Source organism: Bos javanicus, chromosome 29, assembly GCF_032452875.1.
Source record: "Bos javanicus breed banteng chromosome 29, ARS-OSU_banteng_1.0, whole genome shotgun sequence".
Classification (NCBI taxonomy): Eukaryota; Metazoa; Chordata; class Mammalia; order Artiodactyla; family Bovidae; genus Bos; species Bos javanicus.
The window spans coordinates 51,220,979-51,248,436 of NC_083896.1; the positions used below are offsets into that span (position 1 = coordinate 51,220,979).

The 27,458-nt window shown below is 56.3% G+C and overlaps 1 protein-coding gene across 14 annotated transcripts; it reads left to right on the top strand.

Annotated features, from left to right (window-relative positions):
• The first annotated feature begins 1,079 nt into the window (after positions 1 to 1,079).
• ANO9 (anoctamin 9) lies at positions 1,080 to 26,734 on the top strand. 14 transcript variants are annotated; one of them, XM_061407591.1, is made up of 25 exons: positions 1,112 to 1,341; positions 1,437 to 1,698; positions 10,848 to 10,922; positions 11,026 to 11,151; positions 11,410 to 11,552; positions 12,699 to 12,745; positions 12,871 to 12,929; positions 13,011 to 13,084; positions 13,297 to 13,431; positions 13,797 to 13,893; positions 14,001 to 14,061; positions 14,137 to 14,219; positions 14,560 to 14,664; positions 14,745 to 14,906; positions 14,989 to 15,025; positions 15,237 to 15,348; positions 15,834 to 15,885; positions 23,601 to 23,658; positions 23,765 to 24,109; positions 24,190 to 24,342; positions 25,067 to 25,214; positions 25,743 to 25,844; positions 25,916 to 26,009; positions 26,106 to 26,215; positions 26,288 to 26,734. In XM_061407591.1, exons 2-25 carry the CDS (start codon positions 1,687 to 1,689, stop codon positions 26,313 to 26,315), a joined length of 2,418 nt encoding a protein of 805 aa, XP_061263575.1. In that variant the 5' UTR covers positions 1,112 to 1,341; positions 1,437 to 1,686; the 3' UTR covers positions 26,316 to 26,734. The 14 variants fall into 14 exon arrangements, with proteins under 14 accessions (XP_061263585.1, XP_061263584.1, XP_061263572.1 ...); XM_061407590.1 differs by having other exon boundaries at positions 1,599 to 1,698; XM_061407596.1 differs by lacking the exon at positions 1,112 to 1,341 and adding an exon at positions 2,260 to 2,448 and having other exon boundaries at positions 1,364 to 1,698.
• The last annotated feature ends 724 nt before the right edge of the window (positions 26,735 to 27,458 follow it).

The following is a 27,458-nucleotide window of genomic DNA, read 5'->3' on the forward strand; positions in this document are numbered from 1 at the left end:
CTTTGACTTACTCGTTTCCCAATTTGGAACCAACCTGTTGTTCCATGTCCAGTTCTAACTGTTGCTTCTTGACCTGCATACAGATTTCTCAGGAGGCAGGTCGGGTGGTTTAGTATTTCTATCTCTTGAAGGATTTTTCACAGTTCGTTGTGATCTACATAGTCAAAGGCTTTGGCGTAATCAATAAAGCAGAAGTAGACATTTTTCTGGAACTCTCTTGCTTTTTCGATGATCCAACGGATGTTGGCAGTTTGATCTCTGGGTCATCTACCTTCTCTAAGTCCAGCTTGAACATCTGGAAGTTCTCAGTTCACAAACTGCTTCACTGACTGTGCTAAAGCCTTTGGCTGTGTGGATCACAACAAGCTGTGAAGATGAAGAGTTGTGTAGCACTCCACCCCTGCCTGCACAGCTGCCACTGGGAGTTTTCTCAGGGTTGATGGAGGGACTTGAAACAGCAGGTCTGTAAACGCAACCGAGAAGGGGTCCTGCTCCCTAGGAAAGAAAACAGGAACTAGTGGAAATGTAAAAGTCCCAGAGGCATTGGTGGGGAGCAGCAGGGAGACAGAAGTGTCCCTTGGGTGAGGACGTCAGCGGCCTGGGTCTGCTTCCCGCAGACCAGAGGAGGGGGCCTTGGGAGTTGGGTGTGTGTGTGGGGGGGTGGGACTAGGCTGGGGAGGACTCAGGAGGCTCCAGCCTCAGCCGATCAGACTGTGTGCCTCTGGGGAGGGTCCCCAGCAAGATCCCAGAGGATCTTTGTCCAGGTCCAGGGTCCAGGCCATTGTGGCTGGGAGACCAGGTTGCCCAGGCAGGAATGAGCCTGGGGCTCTCTTGGCCGACTTGTCACTTGGACCTCTTCCGTGGGGTGGCGCCCTAGAGACAGCGGAAACGGGGGATCTGCCTCCTGCCGCACTTTGGCCCTGGGAGGGAAGACAGCAGGTGGACAGCGTTTTCTGGAGTGGGAGGAGGCAGGGTCCAGGGTTCACAGAGAAGAGCAGGAGGCCCATGTGGACCTCAACTGAGGTTCTCCGCCCAAGACAGGGCAGAGTCAGCCCTGCCAACATCCAGGGTGTGGCTTCTGCACAGGACATACTCAAAACCAAGGCCCAGAGTGGGGCTGACTCTGAACAAAGTTCATAATCATAGACTTTCACACAACAAAGTGCATTTAGTAATATAAAGCTTATGAAAGCGACGTGTGTCGGAGGAAGCAAATTACCTGACGAGAAGCACAGTTCCACCATCCACGTGCTTGCTTGTGCAACCGCTCAGTCGTGTCTGACTCTTGGTGACCCCATGGACTGTGGCCCACCAGGCTCCTCTGTCCATGGGATTTTCCAGGTAAGGATACCGGGGTGGGTAGCCCTTTCCTCCTTCAGGGGGTCTCCCCAACTCAGGGACTGAGCCTGCGTGTCCTGTGTCTCTTGCGTGAGCAGGTGGATTCTTTACGACTGTGCCACCTGGGAAGCCCCTCTACCATCCACAGGAAAATAGAAATATGAAGTATTAAACCCACTCTGCTGGTATCTTCCTGCATTTTTACTTGGTCGAGATAAAAATGTATACATGTTTACAGTTATGTCTTTTTCACTTAACAGTATAAGAGAAGCGTTTTCTTATGTTGTCCTAAACTCTAGTTTGAAAGCACCATTTTTAACGGCTGCTTAAGCAGCATGTGGATACACCATGTTTGCTCAGGTACTGCTCTACTTTTTAATGTGTTTATTACTTATCCTTCTATCTGGCTGTACCAGGTCTTAGTTGGGGCACGCAGGATCTTTCATCTTCGTGGTGGCATAAAGGATTTTTAGTTTTGACATTTGGGTCAGGGGTCTAGTTCCCTGACCAGGGATGGAACTCGGGGCCCTTGCAATGAGAGTGTGGAGTTTTACCACTCGACCACCAGGGAAGCCCTTTCCCTATTATTGATCATCTAAGGGGTTCTCATGCTGCCCTGGTGGCTCAGCTGGTAAAGAATCCGCCTGCAATGCAGGAGACCTGGGTTTGATCCCTGGGTTGGGAAGATCCCCTGGAGAAGGGAAAGGCAACCCACTCCAGTATTCTGGCCTGGAGAATTCCATGGACTGTATAGTCCATGGGGTTGCAAAGAGTCGGACATGACTAAGCGACTTTCACTTTTGAGTGGTTTATACTTTTTGCTCAAAGGACATATTAATGCATATTTTCAATATTTTGGATTTTTGTTAGGATAGTTTAGAAAAAGTTAATTAATGGACCAAAGTATAAACACTTTTTTAGGCTTTAGATGCTTATTGCTGGACTGCTTTCCAAAGAGCCACACCGGTTTCCTCTCCAGGTAGGACTGGATGAGATCTGCCCTCACCCTCTGTCCTTCACTGAGAGGAACGTCCGCGGTGGTCCAGGCCAGGGCTCCTCCTCCTGGCCCTCCCCCCGCAGGAGACGCTGCCTTTCCCACAGGGGCCTCAGGTGAGCAGCAAGGCTGCTGGATACAAGTTTCGTTTCCCTCAGACCCTTGGAAGGCGGGAATGAGAAGAGGCAGCGTCTCTGGAGTGTTGAAACTGGGAATGCCAAACGAAACCATGAGACGGAGGGCAGCTTGCTGACGCTCGCAGTGACGTCTGAGTGGGGGACTAGTACGCGCTGACTGTCCTGAGCAGGTTGAGTTAGGGTTAGGGTCCTTCCACCTTCCTCCTAGGGTTTGCCCGGTGCCTCAGCGGTAAAGAATCCGTCTGCCAGTGCAGGAGATGGCGGTTCCATCCCTCGGTCGGGAAAATCCCCTGCAGAAGAAAAATCCCCTTGCAGTAATCTTGCCTGGGAAATCCCACAGACAGAGGAGCCTGGTGGGCTACAGTTCAAGGTCACAAAGAGTTGGACACGACTTAGTGACTAAACAACAACGACCTTCCTCTAGGAAAAGTGACCACGCTTCCCAGGCTTCCGTGCAGTAAGGTGTGGTGAGGCGACTAGCCAGGTGACTAACCACAGGCGGCCGGGATGCCCCTCCTTCGTCTTTTGCTCTCCTGGCCGTCTGCAGTGTTGTGATGTCTGGGGCTTGAGCAGCCATTTGGAACCATGCGGTGGATCCATGTGCTTTCGGTGACCAACGAGTTACTAACCGGTCCTGGTAGCACTGCCCCAGATGTCACTTGTGGGAGAGAGAGGCATACAGGCTGGTTTAAGCCGCTACTTCGTGGGGTCTTCTGTCACACGAATAACACATTTGTCCAGACTCCTCCTCCAGAGTCTCACAGTTCTGTGCTGCCAGTTCCTTCTCTCACCTTTGCCACCTCAGGGTTCAGTCCCTGCTGCCCTCACAGTCTGCCATGGGGTCCCCCAAACAGACACGTGGGCGGGGCCGGGTTATCCCGGTGGAGCCAGGAGGAGCCTCACCCGCGGTCTGCTGCGTGGGTTGCCTGGGCTGCACAACGCTGTACTCTGACCTCCTGACCCCCGCCACACCGAAGTGGTCCCTGCTGTCCTCCAGCTGCCCCCGTGCTGCCCAGCATGTCCACCTCTTCTCTCTCCTGACCCCCTGCCTTGCAGCTGTCAGAGCATGGACACCCTCCCTCCCTGTTGGGGGCAGTCCACCGTCCCCCAGGACAGTCTCCCTCAGGTGGCCCAGAGCCGCCTCCCGCTGCTGCCCTGACCACGGGTGGGGTACGGCCCCTCTCAGTCCTTCATTTCTGACCCCCCACCTCCTCCGGCTAGCAAGTGGCTCCAGGACCCCCGGGCTCCCCATCCTGGCCCTGGGGTGCACACAGCAGGGATTCTGGGTGGAGCAGACTGTTTTCTTTCTGGGGTCTGTCTCATCTTCCATCGTCCCGGCCCCACTTTCTCCCCCAAGGGACTCGACACTAGACTTGGAGGGTGGGAGGCTTGGTGCCCCAGAGGGGCCTGGGGACGGTGCGTCCAGGCGTCGTCAGGAAGAGTGAAGGGAGCAGGGAGCAGGGTTATGGGAGACGCTCCCCTCCCTCTAAAGGATGCCGATCTAAAGCTTACGGCAGGGGAACGCCCCTCTGCAGGTGAGCTGGGAGCCTCCGGTGAGCGCCGGAGGCCCCGAAGGTGTCCCGGGCCCCGGGGCTTGGGGGAGGGGTGTGCCTTCCGGCCGGCGGGCACGGGCCGCTCCCGAGGGCGGCACAGGGACCCGAGGACGAGGAGGGCGGGGAGAAGGGAGGGGTGAGTCCCACGCGGAAGTCAGGTAGGACCGCTGGGCGGCCTCCAAGCCACACTCGGGTTCCCAGCGGCGCTGGGGCTGCCTCGCCTCGGGACCCTCCGACCCTGAGCCCAGCGCGACCACCAGCATGCGGGTGAGTCCGCGCGAGGCCACGCCCGCCGGGACAGGCCCCGGCCTCCCGCCCCTCCCGCCTCCGTCCCCGTCCCCTGCAGAGCGGGAGGGGGCCGGCAGGGGGTCGTGTCCCCCCGCTCCCCCGGGGCTGGGGCAGGAAGGAAGAAAGGGCTTCCCTCCTGCGCCGGAGCCCCGGGGAGAGCGGGGTCAGGTGGGGGGCGTGGCCCCCCCCGGGCGCTGAGCCTGGAGCCGGACCCCAGACCTCGCGGCTCCGTCCGGCGGGCAGGGGGCTGGAGAGACCCAGGGTGGCCGGCAGGGCCCTCCGCTCCTGGGGGTTCTGCCTGGGCCGGGGTGGGAGTCGCTGAAGGCTGCTGGATTCGGAATCTGGGGGCAGAGCAGGAGAGCGTCCGGGAGGACTTCCTCTCTTTCCTCCGCCAGGGACGAGGTCTCGAGGCCCGGGCAGCCGTGGGTGGCCGGGAGGAGACCCGAGCTGAGGTGGAGAGCGAAACCCGCCTCCCCGTCGCCCTCCTCCGGGCGCTCCCAGGTGTGGGCCAGGCAGGCGGCCTCGCACTCCGCCTCGGCCATTCCAGGGCTGTGGAGCCTTGGCAGCTGAGGCTGGTTCCCAGGCCAGCCCTGTGCTGGGGGGAAGGGAGCCTGGGGCTGGGGGGAGGAGGGGGCCTGGGGCTGGGGGAGGAGGGGGCCTGGGCTGGGGGAGGAGGGGGCCTGGGGATGGGGTTGGGGGGGGTGTGGAGGGAGTTAAGGCAAGAAAATCAGCCTTTGGGTAAAGACAGACAGACAGCAGAGAGCTCCGCCCCAGCCGGATCTGAGCATCCCCTTCCCCTGCCCAGATCCCTTCCATTTCCCACCCCCCACCCCTGGCCCCAGCTGCAGTCCAAGCTCCGCTGCTGCCTGTGCAGCCCTCCGGTCTCAGTTCAGTTCAGTCCTGTCCGACTCTGTGACCCCATGGACTGCAGCATGCCAGGCCTGCCTGTCCACCACCAACTCTCAGAGCTTGCTCAGACTCATGTCCTTTGAGTCGGTGATGCCATCCAACCATCTCAACGTCTGTCATCCCCTTCTCCCACCTTCAGTGTTTCCCAACATCAAGGTCTTTTCCAGTGAGTCAGTTCTTCACATCAGGTGGCCAAAGGATTGGAGTTTCAGCTTCAGCATCAGTCCTTCCAATGAATATTCAGGACTGATTTCCTTTAGGATTGACTGGTTGGATCTCCTTGCAGTCCAAGGGACTCTCAGGAGCCTTCTCCAACACCACAGTTCAGAAGCCCTCTGGTCTAGCTTCTGCTAACTGCTGGTCTCACCTCCTGGCGGCTGCCCTCAAGCCCGTTATGCTTCTGCAGAGCTGAAGTGCTGAGCACCGAGGCTTTATGCTGTCAAGTCCCTGAGTCTCTGTAGCAGGTTCTTGGACACCAGCTGTGTGCTGCCCCTCAGGCCCTGTCCACACTACCAGGGCAAGCTCTGGGCTGCCTCCCCTGCCAAGCAGGTACCTGCCTCTCCAGGCCCGTGTCCACTCACGCTGGGCACTGCCCGTGAGGGCTGCACTCACAGCAGGCCGCATCTGGGGTGGATGACCAGACAGACATGTGATCTGACAAATGAGATGGATGGACAGTGGGAGGCATGGTGGGAAGGAGGGGCCCAAGGCGGGAGGGAGGCAGATGACAGGACTTGGAAGACAAGGGAGCCGGGACTTCCCTGGCGGCCCGGTGGTTGGGACTTGGTGCTTCTGCTGCAGGGTGCATAGGTTTGATCCCTGGTCAGGGAGGTGAGATCCTACATGTTTCATGGTGTGGCCCCCGAACGATGAGGAAACAGAGCCAGGTGGGGGATCGCACGTGTGGGCAGGCCTCTCCACGTCTGAGCTTGGTGCTGGGGTGGGCGGTCCCTTTGCTGAGTGATGAAACCACTGCTTGCTGGTAGGGCCTAGCCAGGGGGCCGTGGGGTGCTGGCTGGGCTGTGATGTGACCCTAAGCCTGAGGCGGGCCATGAATGGTGCGGGGAGGCCCCTGCCTGCTGCGTGTGGCTAGGGTGACATTGTGTGCTCCAGGTAGGCTGCCCGGCCAGAAGGGTCGGGAGCTGCGGGGCAGGCACACCCGCACAGCAGTCCCCGTGCCCTGCCGGGACCTGCAAGCTGCCTGGGGATGGACAGACAGAGTGTGGATCCCCAGGCCTGGCCCCCACGCCTGGGCTGGTCTCCCGGGGAGCTGCAGCCTCTAAAGAACTCAAGCAGGCAGTGGGTGGATCGACTGGGGCTCTGGCCTGGACTCAGTCCTGGGCCTGGCCTACTGGGTGCGTGGCCTGCAGGGAGTGGGGGCTGGAAGCCCCAAGGGAGGACAACGGAGAGCCGGGTGCCTGGAACCTCCCCCGTCCATGTGCGCAGACTTGCTGGGGACCTGCACGTGGTGGGGCTGGGACCCCCCAAGGCCAAGCGGGCCCGGGGAGCCTCTGACCCTGCCTGGGGTCTGGGAGCCTGATGGGCACACATGGTTTCCTGGAGGTGGGGCCTGGTGGACAGGGACAGCAGAACCCCCAGATAGCTCGCCTCAGGTGCACCAAGCAGTCAGTTTGGCTGGAGGTGGGGGTGACTTTAGGGGAGCCTGGTTCTAATCCGTGAAGGCCTCTCTCCCTGGAGGACAGGTGGGCAATGGACAGCCTGATCCTGGAGCCTGGGGCCCAGGCAGCTGGCCTGGGAATGGGGCCACTGGGCACATAGCGTGTGGGCACCAGACGTCCGGACGTCGAGTGTGGGGTGGCTTGACAGGACGGGGCAGGGGACTTAGGCCTGGCTGCTGCTGCTCCTGCACCTGCCGGCCCTTTCCCTGGGGGAACCAGGTCATGACCGGGGTGGGGCTGTGTCCCAGTGATGGGGGACAGTGCCCGTGGGACCCCTTTGGTCCAGGTCACACAGCAGCCTCCAGGGAAGGCTGACTCCCCTTTTCCAAGAGGCTCTGGGTAACGCCCCAAAGTCATGTGATGTCTTTGGGGAAAGAGAGCTGCCCCAGCCTTATTTCTGGGGCCACTTGAGGGTTAGCCTCCAGCTGCTGCCTTTGGGAGTCCCTCGGGGATGGTCCTCCCCAGGCTCCCTCCTCCCATCTGGATCCCTGTGCTGTCCCTCCCCACCCGGGGACCCCGTGTCCCCACCCAGGTACCCTGTCTTCCCGCCCTGGGGACCCCATCTCCTCACTCAGGTACCCCATCTCGCCACCCGGGGACCCCATCTCCCTACCCCAGGTACCCCATCTTCCCGCCCCAGGGACCCCGTCTCCCCAGCTGGGACCCCATCTTCCCGCTGCTGGTCCTGCCCACTCTTCAGCCTCAGGCTCACGTGAGGTAGCCTCTCTTTTCAGCCTCTGTGGGCCTGCCGGCGAGGGACCCTCAGAGGGTCGTCCTGCAGGGGGTCCAGGCCCAGCAAGCGTGGGCCTCCTCCTGGGTCCGAGTTCGAGTACGTGAGGACCCATTTCACTCACGAATTTGTCCCACATGACGCTTCGCTCCTACAGTGGGCAAGTCACAGGACTGGCTGCTGGTGACAGAAATGTACCAGCGTCCCTCGTCCCCATCTACATGAGACCTGACTCCCTTCGCTGAGACAGGCACCTCAGCCCAGAGCGCACGCGCACAGACCGGCCTAAGGAGGCGGCTTTCTCCTCTGGCCCTGACCCCACTGCGGGTCCGAGGGCTCGGGCGGTGCGGGGTTCGAGCTGGGGCAGAAGGGGGCAGGCCTGCGGAGGGGGTGAGCGCCCCCCAGGAAAGCGGGACAGAGGGCCGGGCAGGGGCTGCACCGCGGCACAAAGACCCTGGCGTCCCGTGCCCCGGAGCTGGCCGTTTTGTGGCTGAGACAGAGGGGAGAGAGGGGGCAGACCCAGGCCTGGTTCTGGACCCAGTAGTTCCGGGTGTGTCTGGGGTGGGGAGTTGGGGTCGAGTCCTGGATTTAGTGAAACAAAATAAAAAACAGGTCCCCAGTAAGCTGAATTTCACACACACAACAGTATTTTTTTTTTTTTTTTAGTATAGGTTATGTCCCATGCAATAATTGGGACATACTTATACTAAATGGTATTTATTGTTTATCTGAAATTCAAATGTGATGGGTGGCCTCCGTTTTCTCTGGCAGCCCTCAAGGGCAGACTGGCTGGAGCAGTCCAGTGAGGCTTTCTGGAGGAGGCAGGAATGTGCAGGGAGGAGAAGGGGAGCGGCGGGGGCAGTGCAGGGCAAGGGCTGGCCAGGACGCTGAGCAGCTGCGATGCCTGGGGGTGGGGGTGGGGGGTTGCAGGCTTGTGAGCCGGGCGGGGCTGCCCAGAGGCAGTAGTGGGTGGTGGGCTGGTGGCGGGCCCACGGTGGGATGGGGAGCCACCAGGCCCTTCAAGGAAGTCAGGGGGCTCAAGCTGACACAGCTCTCAGTTCCCCCAGGCCCTCATCCCGGGCTTCCTGTCCCTCCCGGGGTCCCCCGTGCTCCCTGGGGAGCTGCCGACGGGACACGGCTGGCGGCCTCTCACTGGGCACACGGCCTGGCCAGCCCTTTGCCGGGGCTGCAGGATGCTGCCCGCGTTGCGTCAAGCCCCCCAAGGCTGGGAGAGGTGGGTTCTTGCCTGAGGGCACAAAGCCTCAGCACCTGCTGGGCGCTTGGCTCCGGAGGTGGTGTCTTTCCCCCGCCTCAGCCCCCGGGGGTTCCCCCTGATGACCCACCTGCTTGTCTGCCCTGGTCCCCCATCTCCTTTGTCCCCCACTCCCTTCAGCCCAGTGGCTCTTCCAGAGAAGGGGCCCTGGGTCACTTTGTCTCAAGCCCTCCTAGCCTGCTGTCTGCTCTTTGGGAATCAGTGAGGCCTTAAGACACCCCTCCCACCTGGATGCCAGTCCCAGCATTTTCCACTCCCCCACTCCTGTGTGTGCTTAGCCGCTTGGACCCTGTACGGCCCCATGGACTGTAGCCCACCAGGCTCCTCTGCCCATGGATTTCCCAGGCAAGAGTACTGGAGCGGGTTGTCACTTCCTCCTCCCGGGGATCTTCCCAACCCAGGGGTGGAGCCCACGTCTCCTGCATTGGCAGGCAGGTTCTTTACCACTGTGCCACTTGGGAAGCCCCCGACTGCTACTTGTGCAGTTTTTGCAAATCTGTAAGTTTTCCTAAAGTGTCACAAAGACAGTGCAGGGCCTGCTGTGCCTGTTGCCTGGGGCGCTGGTGCAGGTGACGAGCCTGACTCGGCCTGGACTCACGTCACCGGCTTTTCAAGTGTATCACGCAGGCCCCCCACGGCATCATCGCCACGTCCCCACGGCCCCTCCCGTCTGTGACGGCCTCTCCGTCCCCCCTGTCCTTGGCTGCCTGACTCCGGGGTCTGCTCGCTGGGGCTCTCCTCCTGCTGGGATGGGGCCGTGGGCTTTGGGGACCACGGGCTGCTGCGTGCCATCGCCTGGGCCGTCATCTCCCGGGTTGGGGGCCTCTGCCAGGGTCTCCTCTGTAAAGTGGCTGGTTTTCTGTTTCATACTTTCCTTGTTAGTCGCTGAGTCCAGGCCAGCCTCAACAGGGAGGATTTCACCTCCCGGAGGGAGGAACATAGAAGGACGTGTGTTCGTTAGTGAAAGTGAAAGTGTTAGTCACTTGGTGTCTGACTCTTTGCCACCCCATGGACTGTAGCCCACCAGGCTTCTCTGTCCATGGGATTTCCCAGATGAGAATACTGGAGTGGGTTTCCATTTCCTTTTCCAGCGGGTCTTCCTAACCCAGGAATCAAACCCACGCCCCCTGTGTCTCCTGCCTTGGCAGGTAGATTCTTTACCACTAGTGCCACCTGGGAAGAAAACTGATGAGACTTTGGATTATTTCCACAATTTTGGTATGAAATATGCTAGTGTGAGCGCCTTTGTGTGACTCCAAGGGGGGCCAGGGGGCAGGTCCGCGAGGTTTCTCAAATTCAGGCACCAAGGCGTGCACAACAGCAACACATGGGGTCCTGCTGAGTCACCCTGGCTTTTTTTTTTTACACATAGCTTATTTTCAATATTGTATGATTTTCAGGTGATTTACAGTATTATGTTACATTCAATATTTTTATAGATCACCTGGGTGTTTTTTTGGTCACAGTGTGCTTGCAGGGTCTCAGTTCCCTGACCAGGGACTGAACCCGGGCCCCGGCAGTGAAGGCGCCGAGTCCTAACCACCAGGCTGCCACCAACTCCCACACCTGGATGGTTCACACTGTCTGACTGTAAAATGTTTGCTGCCAAATGGGTGGACGGTGATGCCTCCTTGGTCACCTAGCCTGCATTTTCCAAACGGTTTCACGTTCGAGTTCCATGTTTTCACCTTCTGGGTGCTCCTCTTCTGTGAAGTGTCCATTTGCATCTTTGGCCCATTTTCACTGGACTGCCTGCCTTTTCTTATGAATTCAGGGTGCTCTTTGTATGTTTCCCAACAAACCTTTGCCGGCCATTTGTGCTGCAGCCTCAGCGTGCACGTGGCCCCACCAGAAACCATCCCTTTGGTGCCAGAGCACCCAGCCTGGGAGGCGCTCTATTGTGGCAACGAGTGCCAGCCTCTGTTCCGCATGTGCTTCACCCCCAGGGAGAAGAGAGTCTCCGGATCCTGGTGCCGACGGAAGGTGAGAGCCTTCCGCTGATGGACATCAATACTTGTGAGGTGAGCCCCCGTGAGCCCCTCCTGGGCTTCGTCCCACTCCCCCACGCCCTGCACCCGGCCTGCTCTGGTCGCCAGCCCTGGGCCCCGTGCCTCTTTCCTCTAGACCGAGGCCCCTGAGCTATGGGACTATGTCTTTGTGGTCGATCGTCGCACCCAGAGAAACCTCGGGCAGGTCCAGAGGCAGCGGCAGTTCTTGGAAAAGCTTGAGAACCAGGGCTTTCGCTACAAGGTGGGAGGGCTGAGGGCCCTGCCTGGGTGCAGCAGTCACGGGGGCTGGGTGGGTCCCAGGAAGGAGTCTGGGGAGGTGGAGGGCTGAGGGCCCTGCCTGGGTGCGGCAGTCACGGGGGCTGGGTGGGTCCCAGGAAGGAGTCTGGGGAGGTTGCCTGTGGCCTCATGCCAGAGTTGGAGGGGACAGACTGTTGGCCTTGGATGAAGGGGGAGGGTCCCAAGGTGGAGCAGAGGGTCCCATGCTGCCCCCAACTCTCAGGCAATGGAGGACCAGGAGAAGGAGTTCTTCGGGATCCGAGCTGACAACAGGATGTTTGACCGGTACTGGAGACTTACGGAGACCGAGGACACTGTCCCCAGAGGGGAGCTGTCCAGGCCAGCTTCCATCCGAGCCACCAACAGGTGGGAGGCTGGCCCACGCCGGGCCAGGTGGACCCCTGCCCACCTACATGGTGGTCCAGACAGGCAGCAAGGCTCCCAGGTGTGGTCCTGGGGCAGAGGCCACAGGGGGCAACCATCTGTGCCTTACTTACCATGCCTGTAATACTGGAAAATGTGCTTGAAGGTTACATCTGTGACTGTGTCCCCAGATGCAGACCAGAAGCCAGCCTTAAAGGGCGGGTGGCATTTGGAGAGGCTGGGAGGACTCTCCTGGTTGTCCCTCCTGGGTTCTGAGGTCGTCTCCCTGGATTCAGTCTCCACTTCTTTTCTCCAGACTGAATGCCCTTCTCTGGACATCTGTCCCTGCCTCCCAGGCACCCCACACCTCCTCTCTCTCTCTAGGAACCTGCTTCTCCCCACTCTGATCCTTAGCCCACCAAGCCAGTCCACCTGTCCTCCCCACACCCTGCCTCCAGCACCTTCCTGGTCCTAGCCCCAGCCCTCTGAACTCAGCTGGGGCCAGTCAGGGAGGTCAACAAAGAACACTCTGGGAGTCTGGATATGAGGCAATGGAGGGGGCTTCCTGGGAGCTCAGAACTGGCTGGTTTGGGAGGACACATGCGTAGAGGCACCTTGTCGGGGCCTGGAAGGAGCAGGCTGTGGGGAGGGCCCTGGGACACTTGGGAGGCTGTGTCTCATAGGAGGTGTTCCAGAGGAGCAGGATCAGATGTCTGGATGTGCCACCTCCTGGCTGTGTGGCCTTGGCCAAGTTACCCTCTCTGAGTTTCAGTCTCCCATAGGCAAAATGGCTCACAGGGTGTAAAGAGGATTTATTTGTGCACGTAAAGGGTGTGCTCTGAACATGTTGGGGCTCCAGGTGGGAGGTGTGATTGGAGGTGGGGAATCCTGGAGGAAGCTGGACGGCCGATTGTAGGGCTGAGCATGGGGCCCTGGGACGAGAGAGACCACCCTGAAGGCGGCCCACCTTGCAACCACGGTACAGCTGAACCCTGGGAGGATTCGAGGAGCTGTGCTCCCAGATGAGTCCTGGATTCTGAGCTCTGGTCAGGCAGTCCCGGCTAGTGGTCTGGGGGCTCTGCCAGGTTGAAGAGGGGCCTGGAACCTGGCCAGACAGAGGACCCTCCTGAACCAGCTCTTGTGTTCTAGAATCCGAATTGTCGACTTTGTCCTGAACAGCAAGATGGCAGCAGGTGGTAAGGACTGGATGGGCAGGTGGCCTGTGCCGCAGCCCTCCAGGAGGGGCGTCGCATGGGGACAACGGGACAGGGTCCTCCCTCATCCCCGCCCCTTCTGACCCGAGAACCCCTCTGACCACCAGACACGCTCCAGGATTTGGTGAAGGATGGGGTCTTTGAGGCCGGGTTCCCCCTGCACAAGGTGAGGGGTGGGCTGGCTGGGAGAGGCCCTGAGGGCAGGACTTGAGGCAGGAAGCTCTCACTGTGTCTCACCTGTGCCCAGGGGGAAGAACACCTAAAGAAGAAATGGGCCCGGTGGAGAAGCATGTTCCAAAGGCAGCCAATTAGTGATATCAGGTACTACTGTCCTCGCAGACACACCTGTGCCCCCCGCAGGCAGGCTGCCCCTCTGTAGATACATGCCTCCAGCAAACAGCTGTCTGGCGAACCATTCAGACATACATTTAGATGTCCTCGGTACGCTCCTTGCCCCCAGCATGGCAAGCTTCACCCAGGCGTTGGCCGTCACCCCTGGTGGGAGTGGCCCTGACGGGACGCTGTGCCCGTAGGGACTACTTTGGAGAGAAAGTGGCCCTGTACTTCGCCTGGCTCGGCTGGTACACTTACATGCTGGTGCCGGCCGCAGTGATAGGCCTCATCGTCTTCCTGAGCGGGTTTTCCCAATTCGAAGCCAGCCAGATAAGGTGGGCGGGGCCAGGGAAGGGGCGGGACTGAAGCTGATGGTGGGCGGAGTCAGGGAAGGGGCGGGCCTGAAACAGGGTGGGTGGGGTCATGGAAGGGGCGTATCTGAAGCTGAGGGTGGGGTGGGGCCAGAGAAGGGGCGGGACTGAAGCTGAGGGTAGGGCGGAGTCAGGGAAGGGGCGGGACTGAAGCTGAGGGTAGGCGGAGTCAGGAAAGGGGCGGGCTTGAAGCTTAGGGTGGGTGGGGCCAGGGAAGGGGCGGGACTGAAGCTGAGGGTGGGCGGAGTCAGAGAAGGGGCGGTCCAGGGAGGGGCCCCTCCAGGGTCCACAGGAAAGCCCGGCAGCCAACTCGGTCCCTGCGCCCTCAGCAAGGAGATCTGCAAGGCCCACGACATCTACATGTGCCCTCGCGGCGACCACAACCGCAGGTTCCAGCGGCTCTCAGACACCTGCGCCTATGCCAAGGTTTGCGCGGGATGGAGGCGGGCCCAGCGGGTCTTCCCGGGGAAGGGGAGGCCTGGGCCGGGGGCTGGGGGGAAGGCCACCCCAGCCCAACGTGCCCCTCCCTCTAGCTCACCCACCTCTTTGACAACGAGGGCACCGTGCTGTTCGCCATCTTCATGGCGCTGTGGGGTGAGTCGTGCGGACCTGGGGCCCCCTGAGCAACACACGTAGACACGTCCCTGAGGCCTCTGCTTTCTGGCGCAGCCACGGTGTTCCTGGAGCTGTGGAAGCGGGAGCGAGCCCGAGTGGTCCTGCAGTGGGAGCTGTACGGGTGGGACGAGGACCAGGTGAGGCTGACCGGCGGCTGGCTCGGGCCCTGAGAGGCTGCTGAGTCCAAGGGGTTCCGTGTCCAAGGGCTTCCCGTCGAAGGTTCCCATGTCCAAGGGTTTCCTGTGTCCGAGGGGGTGTCTGTATCCAAGGGCTTCCTGCTTCAAAGTTTCCTGTGTCCGAAGGGGTTCCGTGTCCGAGAGGTTCCACGTCCCAGGGGTTCCGTGTCTGAGTGGGTTCAGTGTCCAAAGGGTTCTTGTGTCTGAGGGGGTCCTCTGTCGGAGGGAGGGTCCCAGGCCCCAGGGGGTTCTGCATCTGAGGCAGTTCCGGCATCTGAGGCCAGTTGGGTGCCTTCCACAGGAGGAAATGGCTCTGGGGCTCATAAGCTGCCCAGACTACCAGCCGCAGCTGCACCAGCACTCCTACCTGCGGAGCACCGTCATCCTTCTCCTGTCTCTCTTGATGGTACTCCTGGGCTCCCGTGGCTGGGCTGGAGAGCAGCTGGGGCAGTTCCCTGAGCCCCGCCCATCCTGCCTCCACCCCAGATCTGCCTCATGATCGGCATGGCCCACGTCCTGGTGGTCTACCGAGTCCTAGCTGCCGCCCTCTTCAACTCGGCCTTGCCCTTCCTGGGGGAGCAGGTGACCACGGCTGTGGTGGTGAGCGGGGCCCTGGTTCACTATGTGATCATCCTCATCATGACCAAGGTAGGGGTCGGGGCAGGGGAGGGTGTGGGGCAGGCTGCGGCTCCGCCCAGGTCCAAGGTGAGCCCTGTCTCCCCTCCTGCAGATCAACAAATATGTGGCCCTGAAGCTTTGTGACTTTGGTGAGAGAATGGCTTCTCTGGGAGAGGATTCAGGGTGGGGGTCTTGGAACCCTGGGGTGGGGAAATGGGGCCCATGAGAGGCCAGAACATCCTGCCTGGGAGACAGGTGAGGGTCCCAGGTGACCCCAAGTTTTTAGGATATGGACAGGCTGGGCGTGGGCTGTCATTGGGGGGAGAGACGGGGGAAGGATGGCCCCACATCTCATTCCAGAGAAACCCAGGACCTTTTCAGAGCGAGAGAGCAAGTTCACTATCAAGTTCTTCACTCTGCAGTTTTTTGCTCACTTCTCCTCCCTTATCTACATTGCCTTCATCCTGGGCAGGTAAGGGCCACCGGCTCTCACATCCTCCCTCTAACTTCTTTCTCCCACCTTGGAAATGGAAACACATGTTCTTTTTAATTTTTAAAATGAATCAAGCTCAGAACACATGGAAACCTAATACAGAAAAGTATGGAAGAAGTGCACAGTCTACCCCCAACTGTCCAGTTCACGTCCCCAGAGATGACACTGTTTGTTGCATCTCCCCAGATATTTTTACACATCTGAGCACACACAAACACGCCTGTCTTAAAATTCTTCTGTGTTTGTTTCGGCTGTGCTGTGCCCTTGTTGCTGTGCACATGTGTGATCTGAGGCTGCTCTCTAGTTGCGGCGTGAGGGCTTCTCCTTGCTGTGGCTCCTGTCGCCAAGCGTGGGCTCCAGGCACACGGGCTTCAGTAGTTGCGATGCACCAGCTTCGTTGCCCTGTGGTGGCGCGTGGAATCTGCCTGGACCAGGGATTGAAACTGTGTCCCCTGCGTTGGCAGGCAGATTCTCAACCACTGTGCCACCAGGGGAGTCCCAGATACACCTGTTGACGTAAGTGGTTAGTCATGTAAATTATTCTCTCTGCCTTACCCTGAAAGCACACAATGGGTATCTTCCATGTCCGCAAGGGTGGTGAGGCTTTGTTTTTAAAACCATACATGAGCATTCCTTTGAGAGATGTTCTTGAATTTATGTAACCACATCAGTTGGTGGACATTTGGGTTAATCCCAGTTTTCAGCTTTGTAAGTAAAGTGGCGGTGGGCATCTCATATACCAGGCTCAGGCACACACTTGCCCTCTCCTTCCAAATTAGTGAAGTTAACATTTTGATTCAATCAACAGACATTTTCTTGTCTTTTCGGAAGAAAATAATTGCTCCATGTGGTCTCTGTGTTTGCTCAACTTTTGTAAGTCGCATTGTTGTTGTTCAGGCGCTGTCATGTGCGATTCTTTGTGATCCCCGTGGACTGCAGTGTGCCAGTCTTCCTGTCCTTCACTACCTCCTGGGGTTTGCTCAGACTCATTAACTCCGAACTCTCTAGTGGAACTTTGAAAACAGAAAACCCCTCCCAGTTCATTCAAAGACATCGTGAGGTCCTTGGAGAGGCCTTCCGTCTGTCCCCGTCTCCGGGCGCTGCTTGGCCTTCCCATCCTGGTGAGCCCATCCCCCTCTGCCAGGGAGGACCCCAAGTTTTCCAGTGGTTTCCTGAGAAAGGGTGCGCAGGAGATCATCTGTGCTGAGCTCCTCTGTATTGAGGACCTGACCGAGCGACTGCTAGAGACAGGATGCTAGGTTGGATGTGGTTTCCTCAGACTCGAGGGATAGCTTTATTGGCTTCCAGTGTTCCGTCCCACGGACCTGACGGCAACGCGACTCCGACCCTCTGCGTCTTCTCACTATCCTCCATCTCCGGAAACTTCTTAGCAGTGTGACTCGGTGGCTCTTTCTCACTGCACGTTGCTTCAGTACTTCACGCCTCTCTCTTCCACACCAGCATCTCTGTCTCTACTGGACGGTCTCCACCACCACGCAGATGTGCCCGCGTCTCCCTTTCAAACACCCTTCTCCCTGTCGTGCCGGGTTCCTGGCATCCCCAGCCTGTGCTTCTCCCGCCCCGCACCAGGGCCACCTCTGGCCACTGACTGCTGCCCTTCTCCTGGCCTCTAAAGAGCACTTGACCCAGAACCCTGGTCCCTCAGACCCCGCTCTTGCCTTGCTCCCTCTGCTTCTGCCCTGCCCTGTCTCAACTCCTGTGCTGGCCAGGTATGCAGAATCCATGCTGATCAAGTGGAAAGAAATTACCCGGTGCTCGCTGGGCCTGGAGCCTCAGGTCCTCCCGTTTTAGTGATTTTCTGATGTGTCTGATAGCCCCCTCCTCTGGTTCCCTCTCTTCCCGTCTGGTAAATTCTTTTTGTTTGGAAATCAGATCTTCTGAATTGATCATCCAATTTTCTTCGCTTTTTCCTTCCATCCTTGTCCCAGTTTCTCAGAAGTTTTCTTTGAATGCATCACTTCTGCTTATGTTCTTAATTTCAGAGCACTCCTTTCGATATTTCAGGGTCTTTACAGCTGCCTCTTCGTGTTACCTGGACACCAGGGTTTCTCTTGTCTGAGAATGTGGCCTCTTTTCCTGCTACTCTGCGTTGCTTCTGTTGCTTGCAAGTGTTTTACGCTCTTTGTTGATTGGTCTCTGATTCTGGTGTTAGAGACTGTCCTTAGATGTCTTTTATTCCCGGACACATGTCTTTAATTGAGAAAGGTATGTGCCAGTGTGCTCTGGACCACGTGTCTCCTGGTGGGGCCTTTTGCTCTGTCTGTTCCCGAAGGGGAATCCCTGGTGTCCTGCCTGGAGGAAGGAGGATGCCTTTGGTATGCTGGGAGCCCAGCTGGGGGAGGGACAGCGTGGGGTCTCGGTGTCCGTTGGCTCAATCCTGAGATCTGAGTCTTTGGTTGTTCAACCTCCTGGAAGTATCTCTGTCTTTTTGCTTGTGTGGGGGGATTAGAGGTCAGATAGGAGGCCCAGGGGTTCAGCCAGGCCTGCATCCCATCCAGCGGGTGCCCCCGGCCCACCAGAGGGGCCTAAGTCCTGGGTGCTCCGGGCGAGGTGGGGCTGCCGGCTGCTCGGACGTCAGCCCCACAGGTTCGATCCAGCAGGATGTGTCGAGTGGGCTGCAGGCCTCTCCAGGTCCCTCCCAGCTCTGAGGTGATGCCTGGCCGTGGGTGTCGGCAGCCATTTCAATTGAAAGCTGGGAGTGCACGTTTATGTGGAGATGAGCATTGCTAAAGCAACCTCCAAAAACCCTGAGGTGACTCACAGAGACACGCGCTCTGCGTGTGTGCATACCCCCTGCTGATCTGACGAACAGAGGCTTCTCATCTTTCAAGGTGCCTTATTAAAACCTATTAGTGAGAATCCAGCTTCTTCCGAGATATTTATTGGTCATTAAATTTCCATTTCTATAAACTGTTCATATCATCTGAGCATTTTCGTAATCTCAAGATCAAATGGATTCTCTTTTGACGTTATCAGTTTCTTAAAATCATGTCATATTTTACTTTGCTTCTTATTTGACCATTTCTTTGTCGTAGAGCTCTTTATTTTTCCTATTGTTTCCAGCTGCCTTTTCCCCCTCGCGTGTCTATGGCAAACTGTTTGTTGCACGGAGTCCCTTTGTCCATGGGACCCTCCTTGGGAGCCCTGCCTTATCCCACGCTGGCCTGGTTGCTCTCTGCGCCTCCTGTACATCTGTCTTCTTGGGACTTGGGTTAGGACCATCATTTCCTGATTCCCAAGCCTCCTTCTTTCTTGATTTTTGCTTTCATTTATTCTGAGAAGGTATATTGGAGAGGTAAATTTTCTGAATTCTTTTATGTCTCAAGGTGTCATGGTCTACCTTGGCACATGTTTGATATGGCTGGGTAGAGAAGTCTAACTTCAAAACAGTTTTCCCTTCTAGAACTTCAAAGACATTGCTCCTTTGTCTTTGAACATGCAAAATGAATGATGAGAAGTGTGCAGAAAATCTGATTTTTGTTTTTTCCTAGTTGACCTAGATTTTTTCCCCTCTGGTAGAGGGATCTTCTGTTTAAAGTTAAGGTCTTCTCTTTAAGCAGGGGGACACTCAGGGTGAGTCTTTTCTTCCTGCACTGTGCTGGGCAGTTGTTGGCACCTTCCGATGAAAAAACCATGTCCTGCTTAAGCTCAGTAAATTTTCTTCTTTTTAATCTCAGGTTTTTTAAAAAAACCTCCCCTTGCTTCCTCTTTATGCGAGTCCTGGTCCTCGCGGGCTGTCCCCTGTGCCTCTGCCTTTTTCTCTCATGTCGTCCGTCTCTCTGTCTCACACTCCTCACGCGTCTGCCTTTTTCACTCATGTCGTCTCTCTGTCTCTACACTCCTCATGTGTCTGCCTTTCTCTCTCATGTCGTCCGTCTCTCTGTCTCACACTCCTCACGCGTCTGCCTTTTTCACTCATGTCGTCTGTCTCTCTGTCTCTACACTCCTCATGTGTCTGCCTTTCTCTCTCATGTCGTCCGTCTCTCTGTCTCACAATCCTCATCTGGGAAGGTCGTTTCACTTTGTCTTTTTTGCCTTCTGTTGTTTTCTTCTAAGAATTTAAGACAAAGTCTTAATTTTTAAGAGATTTTTGGTCTTTTGTTACCCTTAGAGTGTCCTTTTCTTGTTTCCATAGACACAGTACTTTCTTGAAGATGTCAATGTTCTTTTTTCCCCTTAAGTTTTTTCTTTTAAGTATTTGGCTGCACCACGTCTTCGTTGCGGCCTGTGGGATCTAGTACCCTGACCAGGGATTGAGCCTGGGTCCCTGGGACTGGGGGCTCGGAGTCCTAGCTGCTGGGCCACCAGAGAAATCCCATTTCCTTTCCTCATCTCATTTCCTAAAGGGTCCATCTTCCTGTTCCTTTACTGCAGTCTTTCTCTGTTATACAGCCGCTTTTCCTCACGACTGAAGATTTGCAGCCCTCCACTGACTTTGGATAACGAAGGACTCAGTTTATTTTCCCTGGCAGGATGGAATATGTCTTTATAATAATAACTCATGTCACGGACACTCACACATTCTATCCTAAGTCATGTTCGTCAACTCTAATCCGCCCAACAGCCCTGTGGGGTAGGGACTCTAAACCCCATTTCAAAGATGGGTTGACGGAGAAGTTAGGAAGCTCTCAGGGTCACATAGTCAGCAGGCGGAGGAGCAGACGAGGCCCGACTCGGTTCCTCCTGTGTGCCGTCCCTGCACACTGTGCTTCCGGGTGAGGAGGCGAAAGCCTAGGCGATCTCTCGTGTTCCTATGAAGGCAGTTTCCAATATTTTTAAACACTCAGATCTTTGATCCACAGGAACTGGTTCTGCTGCAAGGGGCACGGGAGGGAAGCTTGTTTTGTTTCCAAGTGACAGCCAGCTGTCCCCAAACCATCTGCTGACTGTTCCATCACCAGCACCACCTTCTGCACACGCCAAGTCCCATCATTTGCCTGAATGTTTTGCTCTTTCTGTGAATTCTGATCATTTTAGTCTAGTATCTTACTGTGTAATTATTACTCTGTTATGCTTTACTATCAGATAGGACTAGCATTAATTTTCTTTTTCTCTTCTTTTTCACTTTTCCTTTTTTATAGTTATTTACATGTTTATTCTTCTAGGTGAACTTTGATTTTTGTCAAACTCCATCAAAATTCTGTGGAGTTTACCTTAGGATTGCAGGGACATTATACATTCTTTTAGGGAGAACTGACATACATACTGTATTAATTTCCTTTTACCACAATTTAGTGGCTTTAAACAATACACATTATGGACAGTTCTAGAGGCCGAGTCCAAAAAGGGTCTTGCTGGACTAAAGTCACAGTGTCAGCAGGGCTGCGTTCTGTCTGGAGACCCTCGGGGAGAATCCACACTGCTGTTTTTTTCAGCTTCTAGACGCTGCCTGATTCCATGGCTCCTGGTCCCTTCCTCCTGTGTCTGCAAAGCCAGTGGTGTCAGGCTGAGCCCCTTTCATTTTGTCATGTCTCCAACTCTCCTCTTTCCTCATTTAAGGACTCTGGTGATTAAAATGGGCACACCTAGATCACCCAGGATTCTCTGTCCATTTTAAGGTCAGCTGATTGGCAACCTTAATGCTGCCATGTCATATAACATAAGCCAGGAATCATGATGTGGACGTCCTTGGGGGCCTGTCGTTCCATCTGTCTCAAGCAGGCAATCCTCATTTTTTGTATCAAAGACAAGGCTTCTCTATTCAAGTCTTGTTTTGATGTTTTTTAGCTGTCATGTGAACTCTGCTCTCAGTTCAGTCGTTCAGTCGTGTCCAACTCTTAGTGATCCCATGGACTGGAGCACGCCAGGCTTCCCCGTCCATCACCAGCCTCCAGAGCTTGTTCAAACTCATGCCCATCAAGTTGGTGATGCCATCCAAGCATCTCATCCTCTGTCGTCCCCTTCTCCTCCTGCCTTCAGTCTTTCCCAGCATCGTTTTCTTTTCTAATGAGTCAGCTCTTCGCATCAGGTGGCCAAAGTATTAGAGTCTCAGCTTCAGCATCAGTCCTTCCAATGAATATTCAGGACTGATTTCCTTTAGCATTGACTGGTTGGATCTCCTTGTAGTCCGAGGGACTCTCAAGAGTCTTCTCCAATAACACAGTTCAAAAGCATCAATTCTTCAGCACTCAGCTTTCTTTATAGTCCAACTCTCACATCCATACATGATAGTTGGAAAAACCATAGCCTTGACTAGACGGACCTTTGTCAGCAGAGTAATGTCTCTGCTTTTCAATATGCTGTCTAGGTTGGTCATAGATTTTCTTCCAAGGAGCAAGCATCTTTTAATTTCATGGCTGCAGTCACCCTCTGCAGTGATTTTGGAGCCCCGCCAAATAAAGTCTGTCACTGTTTCCATTGTTTCCCCATCTATTTCCCATGAAGTGATGGGACTAGATGCCATGATCTTCGTTTTCTGAATGTTGAGTTTTAAGCCAACTTTTTTACTCTCCTCTTTCACTTTCATCAGGAGGCTCTTTAGTTCTTCTTCGCTTTCTGTGTCATCTGTATATCTGAGGTTATGAATATTTCTCCTGGCAATCTTGACTCCAGCTTGTGCTTCATCCAGTCCAGCATTTTGCGTGATGTACTCTGCATAGAAGTTAAATAAGCAGGGTGACAATATATAGCCTTGACATTTTTCTTTTCCAGTTTGGAACCAGTATGTTGTTCCATGTCCAGTTCTAACTGTTGCTTCTTGACTGGCATACAGATTTCTCAGGAGACAGGTCAGGTGGTCTGGTATTCCCATCTCTTGAATTTTCCATAGTTCGTTGTGATCCACACAGTCAAAGTCTTTGGCATAGTCAATATAGTAGAAGTAGATGTTTTTCTAAGTAGAATTAGATGTTTTTCTGGAATTCTCTTGCTTTTTTGATGATCCAACAGATGTTTGCAATTTGTTCTCTGGTTCCTCTGCCTTTTCTAAAACCAGCTTGAACATCTAGAAGTTCATGGTTCACATGTTGTTGAAGCCTGGCTTGGAGACTTTTGAGCGTGACTTTGCAAGCGTGTGAGGTGAGTGCAGTTGTGCGGTGGTGTGAACACGCTTTGGCATCGCCTTTCTTTGATTGGAATGAAAACTGACCTTTTCGAGTCCTGTGGCCACTGCTGAGTTTTCCCAATGTGTTGGCATACTGAGTGCAGCAGTTTCACAGCATCATCTTTTAGGACTGGAAATAGCTCAACTGGAATTCCATCACCTCCAGTAGCTTTGTTTGTAGTGGTGCTTCCTAAGGCCCTCTTGACTTTACAGTCCAGGATGTCTGGCTCTAGGTGAGTGATCACACCACCTATCACGACGTTATCTGGATCACGAAGGTCTTTTTTGTACAGTTCTTCTGTGTATTCTTGCCACCTCTTCTTAATATCTTCTGCTTCTGTTGGGTCCATACCATTTCTGTCCTTTATTTTGCCCATCTTTGCATGAAATGTTCCTTTGGTATCTCTAATTTTCTTGAAGAGGTCTAGTCTTTCCCCTTCTATTGTTTTCCTCTATTTCTTTGCATTGATCACTGGGGGAGGCTTTCTTATCTCTCCTTGCTATTCTTTGGAACTCTGCATTCAGATGGGTATGTCTTTCCTTTTTCCCTTTGCCTTTCGCTTCTCCTTTCTCAGCTATTTTTAAGGCCTCTTCAGACAACCATTTTGCCTTTTTGCATTTCTTTTTCTTGGGGATGGTCTTGATCACTGCCTCCTGTACAATGTCACGAACCTCCATCCACAGTTCTTCAGGCACTTTGTCTATCAGAGCTAATCCCTTGAATCTGTTTGTCACTTCCACTGTATAATCGTAAGGGGTTTGATTTAGGTCATACCTGAATGGATTAGGTGGCTCAGACGGTAAAGCGTCTGTCTACAATGTGGGAGACCCAGGTTCGATCCCTGGGTCGGGAAGACCCCCTGGAGAAGGAAATGGCAATCCACTCCAGTACTATTGCCTGGAAAATCCCATGGACAGAGGAGCCTGGTAGGCTACAGTCCAGGGGGTTGCAGAGTTGGACACGACTGAGCGAATGTTATTCTTACCCTTGAATGGTCTAGTGGTTTGTGTGTGCGAGCATGTGCCCACAGGCGTGTCTGGGCACAAGGCTCACATCCGGCCGCTGCTCACCTGTGGGGCAGGTCTGCTTCCTTCCCCTCCAGGGCCCATTGCGCCCCGATTCCCACTCTTGTCCTGCCACCTCCCTCAGCCTGGCTGTCCTTCACAGGATCAACGGTCACCCCGGGAAGACGGTGCGCCTGGCGGGGCTGTGGAAGCTGGAGGAGGTCAGCCTGTCCCGGGTGCCCTGCTGCCCTCTTCCCGAGCTGCCCTCTCTCCTGGCCTCTCCCAGTGCCCCGTGCGCATGCGCCCCTCCCACCCTTGTCCCTGCAGTGCCACCTCAGCGGCTGCATGATGGACCTGTTCGTGCAGATGGCCATCATCATGGGTCTGAAGCAAACGCTCAGCAACTGCGTGGAGTATCTGAAGCCGTGAGGACCCCCTCCCCTCCGGGCGCCGCCCACCGCAGGGAGTCCGGACCCCAGGACGCCCCGCCCCCCGCCCCGCCCCCTGCTCCTCCCGGTTCTCCCCCCGCTTCTCCTGCCCCTAGGTGGCTGGCGCACAAGTGTCGCTCCTTGCGGGCCCCGTCTCAGGACCCCGAGCTGGGCCACTGGCAGCGCAACTATCGGCTGAACCCAGTCTACACCTTCAGCCTGTTCAACGAGTTCATGGAGATGAGTACGCGGGGTGGGGCTGGCGGCCGAGGGGCTGGCGGAGGGGCTGGCGAGGACGCGCAGGGTGACCGCTCCCGCCCGCAGTGATCCAGTACGGCTTCACCACCATCTTCGTGGCTGCCTTCCCGCTGGCCCCGCTGCTCGCGCTCTTCAGCAACCTCGTGGAGATCCGCCTGGACGCCATCAAAATGGTCCGGCTGCAGCGGCGCCTGGTGCCACGCAAGGCCAAGGACATCGGTCAGGGGCCGGCCAGGGGCGGGGCGGCCAGTGCGCCAGTCTCCCTGGAACCCCAGCCCTAAGCCTTGCGGGGCAAGAGGGGCCCTCACCCCGCGGTGGCCCCCAGCCCTTCCCAGGGTCTGCCTGGGTTGGGGGTTGAGCCCAGGCCCCAAGAAGAGGAGGGGCTGGCATGCCCCCACTGCCCCCCACCCCCAGTCGGGTTGAAGGGCCAAAGCCACTGGGAAGCAGACACAAAAAGGCTGGACTCTGAGAGCAGGAAGCTGGGGGAGAGATGTCCAGCAGCTGGGGGCAGGGACTCGGTCACCTCGGCTGGCCTTGCCAGGGCGGATGGGGTCAGGGATGAAGCAAGGAGATGGAGTACTGGACAAGGCAGCAGGAGAGAGGAAGGCCTCCATCCCAGGACCAGTAAGGGGGTCTGCCCCTTCCCTGGGTGGGGGAACCTAGGAGGCAGAGCAGGCCTGGGGGCAGCTGAAAGGTTCAGGCATAACATGGGGGATGGAGACCTGGGCCCCTCCCTGTCCATGTCAAGAAGCAGGGTGCAGGAGAGTGGCGTTTGCCCTCTGCTGGCCTTGGCCAAGACTGTCCTCATCAGGGGCCTGGCAGTCGCCACAAGCATAAGTGTGACAAAGCCCTTGGCCAGCCGGGCTCCCAGCCTTGGGGAATCAATGGGGCCAGGGGAGGAGGCTCGTAGGCAGACTGGGCCTCTCTCCCTTCTGTGGCCCAGGGACCTGGCTGCAGGTGCTGGAGATCATCGGTGTGCTGGCGGTCATTGCCAATGGGATGGTCATCGCCTTCACATCCGAGTTCATCCCCCGTGTGGTGTACAAGTACTGCTATGGCCCCTGCCGGAGAGGGGCCCAGTCTGAAGTCGAGTAAGGGGACGCTGCCACACAGCCCCTGGGGGAGTCTCAAACTGTCCAGAGGCCCCTGCAAAACTGGCCCCACCCCAGGGGAGCCCAGGGCAGGGCTTGATGCTCCCAGTTTCTCCTGGGGTGGTCTGCTCCCGCCCTGTGCCGACCTAGAGACCCTGGGTAGAGCCTGGGAATGCAGACTGGACCCTAGGAGGGCATTAATGTCCCAGAGCTAGCCATTTCCTGAGCAAGTGCTACGGGAACGGCTCCCCTTCCGAAGTCAGACGCTTTGTAGGGTCTGCACACTGTCCTCATCCAGCTCTTCCAGCCCTGTGGGGGGCTGGGTCTCCAGGGGTCTCTCCCAGGAAGGCTCCCCGAGCCCCTGCGAGTCCCTTCAGCCTCCCCGAGGGCCTGTCTCCCATGTACAGAGGTGAAGGAGAGGGTCTGCACTGTGGCCCACCCTGACGGCCCCCACCACGTCAGGCCAGATTCGAGCCGGCACCCCGGAAGCCTGAGGGGCCACCCCAAGCTCCTGTCCTCTGCCCACAGCTGCTTCACCGGCTATGTCAACCACAGCCTGTCTGTGTTCTACACCAAAGACTTCCAGGATCCTGCCAAAATCGAGGGCTGGGAGAATGTGACCGAGTGCAGGTTTGGACCCCCACCCCCTGTGAGCACCCTTTGAACTCCTGACCCCTGACCTCATCTGCTCCCCACCCCAGGTACCGGGACTATTTCTCTGCTCAGGACTCCAACTTCTCAGAGCAGCAGTGGTTCCTCCTGGCGATCCGCCTGGCCTTCCTCATCCTCTTCGAGGTGAGTCAGCACGGCAGGGACCCTGGAGTGGGGCAGTTCTCTGACCCTTGGCGCCCCTGTGCAGCCCTCTTGACCTCCCCTCTCTGCCGTCCCCAGCACGTGGCTTTATGCATCAAGCTCATTGCGGCCTGGTTTGTACCCGATGTCCCGCAGTCTGTGAAGAACGAAGTCCTGAAGAAGAAGTACCAGAGACTGGAAGAAAAAAGGTGGAGAGGCGGGGCTGGCTGGGAGCAGGGAGGGGCTGGGGTGGGCCCACTCAACCCCTTTCCTGCCTCCAGCTGCAGCCCCAAGAGCACAGACGTGTAGGGGACCTGGAGCAGGTGGTGCCTGGAGGCCCACGACTCAGGAGCTGCCACCATGGCCTCCCACCCCAGCCTGGCTGGCTGTGTGTGGGGAGCTTTAAGAAGACCTGAGTGTGTGGGGGGGCCCTGGGAGCCCCTGTGTGTTTGGGGTGTCTGCGAACTGCACCCTTGTCCGTGCTCTGTGAGGCCTGTTCCATGTGTTAGGTCTCAGGCTTGGTACTGCCTGACTTGAACTCTCAGTGACTCCTGCCAGCCCTAGAAGGGGAGGGCGGGCAGGGCAGAGGCTCCTGCGCAGCCACAGTGCAGGGGGGCTGGCCTCTTTCCTGGGCTGCCCTCTGACTTCTGGGCCCCAGATCTTGCCCCACCCCCTGGCTCCCTTCAACCAGCAGAATTTTCTATAATAAAATAAAAATTTTCTGTAGATTTCTGGGTCTCTCTGATGGATTATGTCTGCCCTCAGGGCTAGCAAGGTTATACTCAAAATCCTTTCACATGCTAGCAAGGTTATGCTAAAGATCCTTCAAGCTAGACTTCAGCAGTACGTGAACTGAGAACTGCCAGATGTACAAGCTGGGTTTTAAAGAAACAGCGGAACCAGAGATCAAATTGCCATTTGCTGGGTCATTAAGAAAGCAAGGGCCTTCCAGAAAAACATCTACTTCTGCTTCACTGACTACGCTAAAACCTTTGACTGTGTGGATCACAACAAACTGGAAAATTATTAATGAGATGGAAGTACCAGACCACTGTACCTGCCTCCTGAGAAATCTGTATGTAGATCAAAAAGCAACAGTTAGAACCAGACATACAAGTGACTGGTTCAAAATTGGGAAAGGATTCTATCTAGGCTGTATACCATCACCCCGTTTATTTAACTTATATGCAGAGTACATCATGCAGAATGCCGAGCTGGAATCAAGATTGCCGGGAGAAAAATTAGCAACCTAAGATATGCAGATGATACCACTTAAATGGCAGAAAGCAAAGAGGAACTAAAGAGCCTCTTCCTGAAGGTGAAAGAGGAGAGTGAAAAAGCTGACTTGAAACTCAACATTCAAAGAACTGAGTGGCATCCAGTCCCATCACTTCATGGCAAATAAAAGAGGAAAAAGTGGAAACCGTGGCAGATTTTATTTTCTGGAGGTCC

Coding starts and splice junctions, on each gene's coding strand:
- ANO9 (XM_061407588.1), top strand. CDS start 1,186: ATGAAAGCGACGTGTGTCGGAGGAAGCAAATTACCTGACGAGAAGCAC. Junction 12,746..12,870: donor CAGCAAGATGGCAGCAGGTG/GTAAGGACTGGA, acceptor TCTGACCACCAG/ACACGCTCCAGGATTTGGTG. Junction 23,659..23,764: donor GGCTGTGGAAGCTGGAGGAG/GTCAGCCTGTCC, acceptor TTGTCCCTGCAG/TGCCACCTCAGCGGCTGCAT.